The sequence below is a fragment of the Anomaloglossus baeobatrachus genome, chromosome 10, assembly GCF_048569485.1.
Source record: "Anomaloglossus baeobatrachus isolate aAnoBae1 chromosome 10, aAnoBae1.hap1, whole genome shotgun sequence".
Classification (NCBI taxonomy): domain Eukaryota; kingdom Metazoa; phylum Chordata; class Amphibia; order Anura; family Aromobatidae; genus Anomaloglossus; species Anomaloglossus baeobatrachus.
Genome location: NC_134362.1, coordinates 18,676,872 through 18,691,060, shown reverse-complemented (window position 1 = coordinate 18,691,060; position 14,189 = coordinate 18,676,872). Strand labels below are relative to the sequence as shown.

The 14,189-nt window shown below is 44.0% G+C and overlaps 1 protein-coding gene across 2 annotated transcripts in view; it reads left to right on the top strand.

Annotated features, from left to right (window-relative positions):
- PAMR1 (peptidase domain containing associated with muscle regeneration 1) overlaps window positions 1-14,189 on the top strand; it is an 85,530-nt gene that overhangs the window by 23,222 nt on the left and 48,119 nt on the right. Inside the window, exons 1-2 of one of the 2 annotated variants that reach the window (XM_075325284.1) lie at window positions 9,188-9,572; window positions 13,435-13,611. In XM_075325284.1, coding sequence (XP_075181399.1) covers window positions 9,494-9,572; window positions 13,435-13,611 — 256 coding nt within the window. In that variant the 5' untranslated portion in view covers window positions 9,188-9,493. Of the gene's footprint in view, window positions 1-9,187; window positions 9,573-13,434; window positions 13,612-14,189 lie in introns of those variants that run through there. The other variant, XM_075325282.1, reaches the window with a different exon arrangement.

Below are 14,189 nucleotides of genomic sequence, written 5' to 3'. Positions count from 1 at the left end.
TTGTACAAGTCCACTAGGTCTGGCAACTTCTCTGGCCATTGATTTCTTTCTGACTCTGGTAAGGTCTTCAACAGGTCAATCACAATATGGTTCATCTTCTCACATAAGCCATTTGTTTGGGGATGGTATGCTGTTGTGCGGATCTTTTTACAGCCATACATGTTGCAGAATTCTTGGAAAATCTGTGATTCAAAAGCTGGACCTTGATCTGCAAGGACTTGTTCTGGGTAACCATGGGGTCTGCAAAAGTACGTCTGGAATGCTTTAGCTGCTGTTCTAGCTGTAAGGTCTTTCACGGGTACCACCACTAAGAAGCGTGAGTAATGGTCCACGATGGTTAAGGCATAGACATAGCCGGACCGGCTTGGTGACAACATGACGTGGTCTAATGCGACTAGCTCGAGTGGTTGCTTGGTTACTATGGACTGGAGTGGAGCTCTCTGGTTCTGTTGATCCTTTCTTCTGAGGTTGCACGGTCCGCATTTTCTACACCAATCTTCAATTGATTTTCTCATGCCAACCCAGTAGAATCTTTCTCTTAAGAGCACTTCCAACTTTTTCCAACCAAAATGACCAGCACCGTCATGGTAAGCTTCCAGAACCATCTTGACGTCTCTCTTGGGCACGATGATCTGCCAGACCAACTCATGTGTTTTTGGATTGGTGTGCCTTCTACAGAGCTTCCCTTGGTACAGGAACAATTTACCTCTCTCTTTCCAGAGATGTTGTGTCTCAGCTGGGGCATTCTGATTAGGGTATGCACCTTGTTGTGTAAGCAGTTCTTTCACTAGCTTCACAGCTGGATCACTGTCTTGTGTTTCAGCCCATCCGTGGTGTGCTAATGGGTTGAGAGTTGCCTGCTGTTGTTTTTGGTAGACACTCGGTTGATACTGTCCCACCTTAGGATGGTGAAAGGCCGGCAGCTCAATTTCTTCCAGTCCCTCCGGTTCCTCTTCCACGTCCCCCGAGTGTGGCATCCGGGATAAGGCATCTGCATTCCCATTCTTGTGGCCTGCCCTGTACTTGATGACAAAGTTGTAGTTTGACAGTCGGGCTATCCATCGCTGTTCCAGCGCACCTAATTTTGCAGAGTCCAGGTGGGTCAACGGATTGTTGTCAGTAAAGATGGTAAATTCTGCAGCTGCCAGGTAGTGTTTGAAACGCTCTGTTACAGCCCAAACTACTGCCAGTAGTTCTAACTTGAAGGAGCTGTAATTCTCTGGGTTTCTTTCTGTAGGCCGGAGCTTCCTGCTTGCAAAGGCAATAACTTTCTCCTTGCCTTCCTGCTTTTGAGACAATACTGCTCCCAGTCCTACGTTGCTGGCATCCGTGTACAAAATGAAGGGTTGATGGTAATCTGGATATGCCAGGATCTCTTCTCCTGTCAGTGCCCACTTCAACTTCTTAAAGGACTCTTCTCTCTCATCACTCCACTGGAAAGGAGGATTTCGGGCTGCAGACTTCTTTGACTGTCCTACCAGGATGTCTTGTAGGGGAGCTGCTAGCTTCGTGAACCCTTTTATAAATCTTCTATAGTAGCCTACCAGTCCCAGGAATTGCCTCACCTCTTTCACGCTGGTGGGTCTCGGCCAATCTCTGATCACGGTAACTTTTTCAGGATCTGGTGCTACCCCTTCTGAGCTCACGACATGTCCCAGGTACTGTACCCTTGGCTTTAGAAGGTGACACTTGGATGGCTTGATTTTCATGCCGTATCCGGATAAGGCTTCAAACACTTCTGCCAGGTCTTGTAGATGCTGTTCATAGGTCTTGGAGTAGACTATGACGTCATCCAGGTACAGGAGGACAGTTTCAAAGTTCTTATGTCCTAGGCAGCACTCCATCAGTCGCTGGAAGGTTCCAGGTGCGTTGCAGAGTCCAAACGGCATACAATTGAACTCACAGAGGCCCATCGGCGTGGTGAATGCTGTCTTCTCCTTATCAGCCTCTGCCACAGGAACTTGCCAATACCCACTAGTCAGATCTAGGGTGGAAAAGTAAGTAGCGGATTTTAATGCAGCCAATGACTCTTCTATCCTAGGTAATGGGTATGCATCCTTGTGTGTAATGCGGTTGATCCGTCTGTAGTCTACACACATCCTCATGGTCCCATCTTTTTTCTTAACTAGCACTAGTGGGGCTGCCCAGGGGCTACAACTGTCTCTTATTACCCCTGCCTCTTTCATTTCTTTGAGCATGTCTTTGGCGCATTGGTAGTGAGCCGGTGGTACTGGTCTATACCTCTCCTTTATGGGTGGATGGTTACCTGTGGGTATAGTGTGCTCTACCCCTTTGATCTGCCCAAAGTCTAATGGGTGTTTGCTGAATATTTGTTCATATTCCTTCACTACCCTGTATACTCCATGCTTTTGATGGGAGGGTGTAGAATCGGTACCTACATGTAGCTTTTGGCACCAATCCTCCAGCTTTCCCTCTGAGCCATTGTCCTCCGCCTGATTTGACGGCTTCAAGGGCTCAACGGTGGTGATGGCGTTGTTATCAACCGTATATAGCTTAGCCATGGTAGCATACTTAGGTAGGGTGACCTCATCTTCCCCACAATTTAGAAGGCGTATTGGCACTCTTCCCCGATGTACCTCAACTATTCCTCTGGCCGTCAGTACAGTGGGCCTACTGTCTGAGTACACAGGTTCTACCAGGGCCTGATAGTCTCGCCCTCTGATGCCTATTGCAGCTCTACACCAGACCAGCATTTCTGTTTTGGGAGGAATTACAATAGGTATTGGGTCACTTACCCTTGCACTGCCAATTTCACCTCCTGACATTTCTACCTGCTGCTTCAGCATCAAGGCTTTAATTTCCTTCTGCAGGAGTCTCTGTTGCCCAGGTTTGGCAGTCTCGACGATCTGCTGCAAGACAGTAATTACCTCTGCAAAACAATTTTCAATTACATTCATTCCTAGCAGCATAGTTGGTTCACGTTCTCGTCGGTCAACATCAACAATGATAATACCCTGATTCTGCAATTCTACTCTCCCAATCTTAATGGTCATTTCTCTGAAACCAACCTGTGGTACTAATTCACCATTGCTAGCCCATATATTCAATGCAACATTAGATGGACCACTGCTAATGTCTGAATCAGCCCAGTACCTCTTATAAAGGACATGCGGAATTGATGATATTTGGGAACCAGTGTCCAGCAAGGCGTTGAGCGGAATGCCATCCAGCACGATGGGGATGACTGGACGTCCTCCCACATACTTGTCGTGCCAGGGTGAGGGACCTTGAGAGTTCATTCCTGAGGAGCGGCCCGCCTCCCCAGGGGATCCCCATTTAAAGCACATTCACGGGCAAAGTGACCTGGTTCCTTGCAACGGCGGCAAATGGGCTGTCCATCCGGCTGGTAGCGGTCGCTGGGTCGTCCTCTCGTCGCTTGGTATCTCCTAGGCCTCATCCATGGGACATCCTCCTTGCTGGTCGCCAGCTCAATCTTGGGTGCAGACTTGGATCCACGCAGCTCCTGGACGATTCTAGCCATGGAAGCAACAGTGTCTGTCAGGGCATCAAGCCTTTGATGGAGAGCCTCATTAGTGATCAGCTCCAGGTGGTTAGCAGCAGCCGCTGACATGGCCGATGTCACCGGCATTACTGGCTGCTGGGGTGCCACTGTAAGGTGTTGAACAGAGTCTATATCCTGCGGCTCCTCCACCTGCTGGAGGCGGATGGCTCTATCCTTTAGCTGGGCAAATGTTAGTCCTGGATCCTGGATCACCATCATGCTCAGTTGTCCCCGGTGGGAAGGGGATGAGAGTCCATCCAGGAATTGGTCTATCAGCAGCTTATCTGCTCCAGGGGCTAAGGCAGGTTCTGCTAATTTAAGTGCTCTGAGCGCCTCCTGTAAGTTTAAGGCAAAGTCTCTTGCGCTCTCTCTAGGTTTTTGCTTGCATCCAAAGAACCTCATTTTAGCCCGGCTGCCAGCAGTGGATTCAAAAGCTGCTTTTAGTCCAGCTATTATATGCTCTACAGTGTCCTTTGCATCGTCCGGCCAGGATGTAGCCTCCCGCTGGGCATTGCCGGTTAACTGTCCCATAAGCATACCAACACGCTGAGCTTCTGTCAGGGGGTACATGCTGTAGTAGATTTTTAGCTTTCCGATAAAGTCATTAAGTGTGTTGGGCTCACCTGAGTACTGCGGCAGCCACACTGCACCCGGGGTGTACGGCATCAGGAACGGCATGATAGGTGCCGCTGCACCGCCGGGTACAACAGCGTCTCCCTGCTGCGACATCTTTGCGCCCCCTTAGTTAATTTCACCAGTCTTCTTGACAGCAAGCCTGGGACACTTTTCTGCGTTTTCGTTCGGGTCGCAACACCGAGTGCACCTCCTCTGCAAGCGGTAGGCGGAGTCTTACTTTAGGCGCGCTGTTCTCCCGCGTGTAGCAGGTAATGGCGTGATTAAAGATGGCGCCTGGAAAATTTTACCAATGATGTTTTTGGATTTTTCCAGGTATCTTTGCAAAGTTTAAAGTACGTTCTTTGTTGCAACAATTCACAGTGCAAGTCTTTTATGCGATGCAATAAGTCTTTACAGGCACACGTCACCCGGGTTGCAGCCGGGTCCAGTCCGCATCCTGTTCGTGACGCCAAAGTTGTGTCGCCAGGGGTTAAGGAGATACCCAGAACCGGGCCAAGGGGTTGCTTCTGGAAAGGGGATCACGGTGTCGTGACCCGGTCCGTGCTCCCTGGTTCCACAATAAAAAGGGGGGTTATGTTCGTGACGCCACCCGTGGAATGTGATCAGAGATGACCACCGCTGCTGCAGAACCTCCGGGGTGATGGAAGGCAGCTTGAGATGGGACGGCTCCCCACGGGTAGAGCCTTTTCCCCGGGGCAGTATGTTAGTCTATGGGGGGGGAGCAGGACACGAGCACAATAAACAGGCAGACTCACGGTTTTGCAGTTTCTTTGTCCTTTACTGTAGATGGCATTCAGCAGAGTACTGTCCACGGAGTCTGTGAGGGGTTCAGGGTTTCTCCCACCCAGCCGGGCCGTTTTGGCTTCCTTGCCTGCACTGTGTGTTTGTGGCCCTGCTGATGTGTGAACTATGCAGCCGGCTCTGCTTCTGCTCTGCTCCTAGGTACCGACCTGACAGGCAACTCGAGTCCTTACTTGTATGTTCCTGAACTCTGCGCTTGTTGCTTGTGTCTGTGGTACAGGTGAAAGATCTGGAATCTTCACTTCTCTGGTGGTAACTGTGCAGTATGTAACCTGCAGTCTCGGATCCAGCATCCGTTCTGTGTGCTCCACTGGGGTGAGCTCTGCAATGCTCTGTCTCCCAGGAATGTTCTCTGTGTAATCTGTCTCCTTTCCTCAGACCCTCAGCTAGGCCTGGAATTGGTCAGTGGATCCTGAGGTGAGCTCAAGCCAGCTCCAACCTGCAGATCCTTTCTCCTCAGTGCTCTGCACTGAACTTCCAAACTGAAACTACTCCTGACCATTTCCTCCCCCCCAGCAGAATGTACAGGGAAGCAGCTTGGTCTCCCCCTTCTGGCCAGGAGGTCTTGGTGTTGTGTGTGGGGAGTTAACCCTTTGTGTTGTTACTGTGGCAACCCTGGGGTGCCACATTGTCTATCTATCTTGACAGTTCCTCCCATTCCTCAATCCTTTATCCCCTTTTCCCCTTGTTTCTTCCAGACCCATTTCCCCCATTTCATTTCACTTTCATCTCATCGCTCCAATTCACCCGTTTACAATCTTCCTCTTTTCATACTTTTGTGCAAAGCTTCTTCTGATGATACTGATGTCGAGGCTTCTTCACCTTTTTTCGGGCCACCATTCCAGACTTGTGTAACGTGTGTCACATTGTGCTGCCATGGACGTCTGTGATCTCACTATTATGAAGCAGACGAGCCGCCTCCACTGCCAATTGTGTTGCTCCAGAACTGATAGACCTTCATATAGTATTATGCAGACCCCATATTCCTCAATATAGTATTATGTAGCCCCCATATAGTGGTATGCAGCCCTCATATTCCTCTATATAGTAGTATGCAGCCCTCATATTCCTCTATATAGTAGTATGCAGCCCTTATATTCCCCCATATAGTATTATGAAGGCCTCACATTCCTCCACATAGTATGCAGCCCCATAGTTTTCCATATAGTATTATGCAACCCCCATATAGTATAATGCACCCCTTAAATGCCTCCATATAGTATAATGCAGCCCTTATATTTTTCCATATAGTATAATGCAGTCCCATATTCCTCCATATACAGTTAGGTCCAGAAATATTTGGACAGTGACACAATTTTGGCGAGTTGGGCTCTGCATGCCACCACATTGGATTTGAAATGAAACCTCTACAACATAATTCAAGTGCAGATTGTAACGTTTAATTTGAAGGTTTGAACAAAAATATCTGATAGAAATTGTAGGAATTGTCACATTTCTTTACAAACACTCCACATTTTAGGAGGTCAAAAGTAATTGGACAAATAAACCAAACCCAAAAAAAATATTTTTATTTTCAATATTTTGTTGCGAATCCTTTGGAGGCAATCACTGCCTTAAGTCTGGAACCCATGGACATCACCAAACGCTGGGTTTCCTCCTTCTTAATGCTTTGCCAGGCCTTTACAGCCGCAGCCTTCAGGTCTTGCTTGTTTGTGGGTCTTTCCGGCTTAAGTCTGGATTTGAGCAAGTGAAATGCATGCTCAATTGGGTTAAGATCTGGTGATTGACTTGGCCATTGCAGAATGTTCCACTTTTTTGCACTCATGAACTCCTGGGTAGCTTTGGCTGTATGCTTGGGGTCATTGTCCATCTGTACTATGAAGCGCCGTCCGATCAACTTTGCAGCATTTGGCTGAATCTGGGCTGAAAGTATATCCCGGTACACTTCAGAATTCATCCGGCTACTCTTGTCTGCTGTTATGTCATCAATAAACACAAGTGACCCAGTGCCATTGAAAGCCATGCATGCCCATGCCATCACGTTGCCTCCACCATGTTTTACAGAGGATGTGGTGTGCCTTGGATCATGTGCCGTTCCCTTTCTTCTCCAAACTTTTTTCTTCCCATCATTCTGGTACAGGTTGATCTTTGTCTCATCTGTCCATAGAATTCTTTTCCAGAACTGAGCTGGCTTCATGAGGTGTTTTTCAGCAAATGTAACTCTGGCCTGTCTATTTTTGGAATTGATGAATGGTTTGCATCTAGATGTGAACCCTTTGTATTTACTTTCATGGAGTCTTCTCTTTACTGTTGACTTAGAGACAGATACACCTACTTCACTGAGAGTGTTCTGGACTTCAGTTGATGTTGTGAACGGGTTCTTCTTCACCAAAGAAAGTATGCGGCGATCATCCACCACTGTTGTCATCCGTGGACGCCCAGGCCTTTTTGAGTTCCCAAGCTCACCAGTCAATTCCTTTTTTCTCAGAATGTACCCGACTGTTGATTTTGCTACTCCAAGCATGTCTGCTATCTCTCTGATGGATGTTTTCTTTTTTTTCAGTCTCAGGATGTTCTGCTTCACCTCAATTGAGAGTTCCTTAGACCGCATGTTGTATGGTCACAGCAACCGCTTCCAAATGCAAAACCACACACCTGTAATCAACCCCAGACCTTTTAACTACTTCATTGATTACAGGTTAACGAGGGAGAAGCCTTCAGAGTTAATTGCAGCCCTTAGAGTCCCTTGTCCAATTACTTTTGGTCCCTTGAAAAAGAGGAGGCTATGCATTACAGAGCTATGATTCCTAAACCCTTTCTCCGATTTGGATGTGACAACTCTCATATTGCAGCTGGGAGTGTGCACTTTCAGCCCATATTATATATATAATTGTATTTCTGAACATGTTTTTGTAAACAGCTAAAATAACAAAACTTGTGTCACTGTCCAAATATTTCAGGACCTAACTGTAGTATAATGCAGCCCTTATATTTTTCCATATAGTATAATGCAGCCCTTATATATCTCCATATAGTATTATGCAGCCCCCATATTCCTCCTTATAATATAATGCAGCCCTTATATTCCTCCATATAGTATATCGCACCCCTTATATTCCTCCATATAGTATAATGTACCCCTTATGTTCCTCCATATAGTATAATGCACCCCTTATATTGCTCCATATAGTATTATGCAGCCCCCATATAGTATGATGCAGCCCTTATTTTCCTCCATATAGTATTATGCAGCCCCCATATTCCTCCGTATAGTATAATGCAGTCCTTATATTCCTCCATATAGTATAATGCACCCCTTATGTTCCTCCATATAGTATTATGCACCCCTTATATTGCACCAAATAGTATTATGCAGCCCCATATAGTATGATGCAGCCATTATATTCCTCCATATAGTTTTATGCAGCCCCCATATTCCTCTGAATAGCATAATGCAGTCCTTATATTCCTCCATATAGTATAATGCAACTCTTATATTCCTCCATATAGCATTATGCAGCAACCAAATTCCTCCATATAGTATTATGCAGCCCCCATATTCCTCCGTCTAGTATAATGCACCCCTTATATTCCTCCACAGAGTATTACCTCACCCTGAAAGCTGTAGAGGATGGTGAGATATAGATCCTGAAAGTCACAAGTGCAAAACATTGTTACCCTTTTGCTTCTCAGTGTAAATCTAATCTTGTTAACCAAAAGTAGATGCCCAGAGATATTAGGGCCACACCCATTTGGCTAAAACATAGATTTAGAAAAGAAGGAAACAGAGAGGAGCAGGAACAAAAGGAAAACATCGCCGGATTCAGGAGAAACGCGGCATATATACCAGGGAATAACATATGTTTCTATGATAAGTGACAGGTAATCTTCAGAGAGAGAAGGACAGTGGTAAATATGTATTTAATGCTATAAAGTGGAGTCAATGAGATCTAATATACAACTATGCCAGGAGGATATAGATGGACTTTCCCAGGAGATGAGATGGATTATTGCGGTTTATTGTCGACTAATGTACAACTGTGCAAACCGGGAAGCCCCCCCTCACACCGTGTGTTTATTACATTCCGTCCCGGGACCCCGGGGACCTCCCATCGTCACAATGTCCCTATTACGCACTCTATAAATTAGTAAATATTTAATTATTTTTCGGAATGTCGTCACGTGTGAGGAATGTATGTTATTACAAACACATGTATTGGACGCGGAGCCCAGAAATGTTTCCAGACTTCATGCCAGGTCAGGACGGGGTCTGAACGATTATGTAGTCGTCTCCGTAGCCTCAGACAGACCTGCGCAGTCCGGCTGGTGTGTACAGGGTCGTAGCGCAGGAATTCCGATACTGCACATACATTGCTTGGATTCCCCACCGCTGCCTGCTCCGGGCCACCAAGTGTTAACCAAGTGTTTTTGGGGTGACGTCGTCTGGAAGACCCCAGTGAGGGTGTCACTGTCTGTGTGATACAAAGTGTGAAACCTGAGACCCCAGCACTGCAAGAATGAAGAGGAAGAGACCCTGAATGTACGCGGACCGCCTGGATCATAGATGACACCATGACCCTGACCGTGAGGACCAGTCTGGCTCTGCTCTACCTCTGCTCCTTCCACGTCTCTGCCCACCCCAGGGGTTCAAGTGAGTACCGTGATGTCCGAGGGACGACCAACTCCTGGGAGGGCTGAGCTGGACGGCTTCTTTTTAGTCTTAGGCTATGTGCGCACAGTACGTTTTTTGGTGCAGTTTTGGCACAAATCCACGTCTATCCTTATGCCAGCAAAGTCAATGAGAATCCTGACGTTTTGTGCGCACTTTGCTTATTTTTTCTTTGCAGATTTGGTACAGAAAATAATTTGCAACATATAAATTCTTGGTGTTTTTTTCCTGCACTTTCTAGCTCTTCCACCCATTGACTTCATTAAGAAAAATGCACCAAAAATGCACCAAGAACGCATGCCACAGAAATGTACCCAAAACACACCAAGAACCCATGCACTTTTTTTTTGCATTTTTTTGGTGCAGCTTTTGGTGTGTTTTTTGGGGCATCTTTTGGTGAGTTTTTTGGTGCATCTTTTGGTGTGTTTTTTGGTGCATCTCTTGGTGTGTTTTTTTATGCATTTTTTGGTGCAGCTTTTGGTGTGTTTTTTGGTGCATCTTTTGGTGCATCTCTTGGTGCGTTATTTTTTGGTGCATCTTTTGGTGTGTTTTTTGGTGCATCTTTTGGTGCATCTCTTGGTGTGTTTTTTTATGCATTTTTTGGTGCATCTTTGGTGTGTCTTTTGGTGCATTGTTTGGTGTGTTTTTTGGTGCATCTTTTGGTGTGTTTTTTGGTGCATCTTTTGGTGTGTTTTTTGGTGCATCTTTTTTTGTGTTTTTTCACGCATCTTTTGGTGTGTTTTTTGGTGCATCTTTTGGTGCTTTTTTTGGTGCATCGTTTGGTGTATTTTTTGGTGCATCTTTTGGTGTGGTTTTTTGGTGCATCTTTTGGTGTGTTTTTCGGTGCATGTTTTGGTGCGGTTTTGGTGCACCTTTTGGTGCGTTTTTTGGTGCTTTTTTCTGGCAAAAGGTACAGATTGGATGAAGAAAATTTCTGAACCAAATCTGCAATATACACACACAGCCTTAAAGTGACAGATCTCAATTATTTCATGCTTTTCCCCTTCTGGAATCACATTTGGATAACGCTGACCTGGAATAGTCATACAATGGTATACGGCGGTTTATATTCACTCCTATTGGCGTTCAACCTTTGTGCACAATTTGGTTGCCTGCACCGCTATGTTCTTCCCCTCCAGATATAGTGCCGCTGTTGTCCATATGGTTTCATTTCAAAACTGCAGTATCAACTCATGGCCAGAGGTGGCGCTGTTTTGTGGGAAATCTCTATATAAATGAAGCAGTGCATTACTAATACTGTTACTATGAGTAGTAGGACCTGTGTTTTCTCACTTCTTGGATGCACATGGCCACATTGCTGGGAATGTCTTGCCCGCAGCCATTGATTTCACGTCTGTGGCTGCGCTGTGACATAGACCATCCATGCAAAGTTTACTACATGCAGGTGACAGGGGCCACGCCTTGCTTGTCGCGGTCACAATACCTTGTAAGTTGTTGCATTTGACCCCAATCACTAACAATAGATAGAAGAGCAGAGACTGATCCCGGTCCCTGCGTCCTGTGTCGTAGCCAAAGTCACCATCTAGCCCATGACTAAAGGGAGATTCCGGGACTGTGTCCATAAAATCTGATTTGGGAAACTATTTCCATACACAGCGCCCCCTAAAGGATGATCACGGGTACACAGCTGTTTATGGAATGTTAAAAAGTTTCTTTTTTGTTTTGTCCAGCATGGAAAGTTATGAATCTTTGCAAGTCACTTTATTAAGGAGTTTGTCTTTATTCCTGCAAAATAATAGAAATACAATTGCATTTAAGTGACTTCTACATCGCTGCTCATCCTCAATGTATTTGTTGCCTTCAGCTGCATTGATGTGACAACATACTCATTTGTAGGAGTACAGATGATGGCAGTGAAAGGGATGACATCTAGGTCTCACTAACTCTGGGAGGAGGCTACTGCAGGAGGTTGTTCTGAAAAGAAGAATATACAGAGCAGGAAGCGGTGCTCACCCATCACTGCCATCATCTGTACTCCTAATGACAATGACAGGGAAATAGACTGGGGAACAGCCAGGCTTTGGAAGGCACCAACATTTTGAAACTTTCCATGCTGGAAATATTATTATTATTTATTATTATTAATATAGAAATATCAATAATAATACTAATAATAATAATACCAACAATAATATCAGTAATAATAATAATAATTATGATTATTATTATTATATTACATTATTGTAATAATAATCATAATTATTATCACAATAAAATAATACAATTTTTATAATTCTTAATATTGTTATTTTTTATTATATTTTATAATATATTAATAGTAATAATAAAAATATATTATTATTAGTATTATTGTGGTTATTAGTATTGATAATAATAAAAAACATTATTATGGTATTTTATTATTATTATTATTAATAATAATAATTATTATTATTAATAATAATAAAATACCATAATAATGATTTTTTAAATTATTAGCATTATTATTAATATTATTATATTATTGCTGTGGTTACTATTATTATTAATAAAAGTTTGCTTAGTCTTTACAGCTGTAAAGCACACCAATCACCAGGCTTTTCCTATATAACGTAAAGCCAGTGCTATACTGGCACTAGCAGACTGATTCTGTACATACCTTTAGTTGTCAGCTAGGATGTATAGGTTTTGAAACACAAGAAAGTAAAGTTTGTAAAATGAGCAGCTTGTTGAATGACAGCAGCCGCTGATCAGCTGATAGCTGGGGTGGGTATTCATAGTGATTTCCGTCCCCCTGTCTGTCCATTCTCCCCCTATGTGTCATTTGTGCTAATTCTATTATACAATCATTTTATTAAGTGACTAGAAGGACCTGTGCTGATGTCATACCCATGTGACCAGAAGGGGCAGGGCCTCATCCAACATAGCTGATACCAGGAAGCAACATTTTTCTGTTGGCTGAGGCCCCGCCCCTTCTGGTCACATGGATATAACATCAGCACAGGTCCTTATAGTTGGTGGGAGAGGATAACTATGAATACCACCCCCCCCAGCTATCAGCTGCTGTCATTCAACAAGTTGCTGATTGTACAAACTTTACTTTCTTGTCTTTCAAAACCTATATATCCGAGCGGACCACTAAAGGTATGTATAGAATCAGCCTGATAGCGCCAGTATAGCCCTGGCTTTAGGTTATATAGGAAAATACTGGTGATTGGTGCACTTTAGCTCCCTAGTACCTGAATTGTATGACCACATTTTATTTTCTGCAGTCATATTTATATAAACTCTCATCCCCAAACACTCAGATATACAGTAAGATTTTGTTAATCCAGCATCAGCATCTGATAGAAAGTGTGATAATAACGCAGCACATCTGCAGACGTCATAGGCTGCATCCATTGTGCGATGTAGCAGAGCTGAGTGTCTCGTTGCACTCCGGACGTTTGCTCTGTGATATTAATATTATGATTAATTTTACCAAACAAACGTAGTTCTGCTACATCTTTCTACCCAGAGATCTGTGTCTTAGTAAATGCAGAAGAATGCCAGAAAGTTGTAAAACTCAACTACAACCAGTGCAATGGAGGAAGCCATCATCTGGAGGGAATATCCATCGTCTGCCAGTCATGGGAAGCTCCTCACCAGCAGAGAGTCCAGCCACATCACAGCAATTAGCAGATTAAAGACCAAATAGCCAAATTCTCAGCAATACAGGTCACAGTGTATACAGCACAAGCTGAGAAGCACTGGGCAGATGCCGCCCTCTTAGGATGATAGTATAACGTTTTCATCTGTTTCACTTTCTTAAATTTATTGGCTATATATATATATATAGTATATACACAGTATATATATTTATTTACATAAATATTTACCCTAGAATATACAGTTATCAATGAAAACTGCCCAGGAGCTGAGTGGAATATCATGTGCCGAGGCTGCTGTGAATATGACCAGGTGGAGTGCGTGTGCCCCGGAGCCAACACAAAGGTGGGGTACACCATCCCCTGCTGCCGGAATGAAGATAATGAGTGCGACTCCTGCCTTATACACCCAGGTAACAAACCACAAGATTTAGGTCTTACGTCACTTAATATTACTGCTATAATACTGCCCAATATATACAAAAATATAACTGCTATAATACTGCCCCTATGTACAAGAATATAACTACTTTAATACTTCCCCTATGTACACGAATACAACTACTATAATACTGCTCCTATATACAGGAATATAACTACTATAATACTGCCCCCTACTGCCCCTATGTGCAAGAATATAACTACTATAATACTGCCCCTATGTACAAGAATATAACTGCTATAATACTGCCACTATGTACAAGAATATAACTACTATAATACTGCCCCTATGTACAGGAATATAACTACTATAATACTGCCCCTATGTACAAGAATATAACTACTATAATACTGCCCCTATGTACAAGAATATAACTGCTATAATACTGCTCCTATGTACAAGAATATAACTACTATAATACTGCCCCTATGTACAAGAATATAACTACTATAATACTGCCCCTATGTACAAGAATATAACTACTATAATACTGCCCCTATGTACAAGAATATAACTACTATAATACTGCCCCTATGTACGAGAATATAA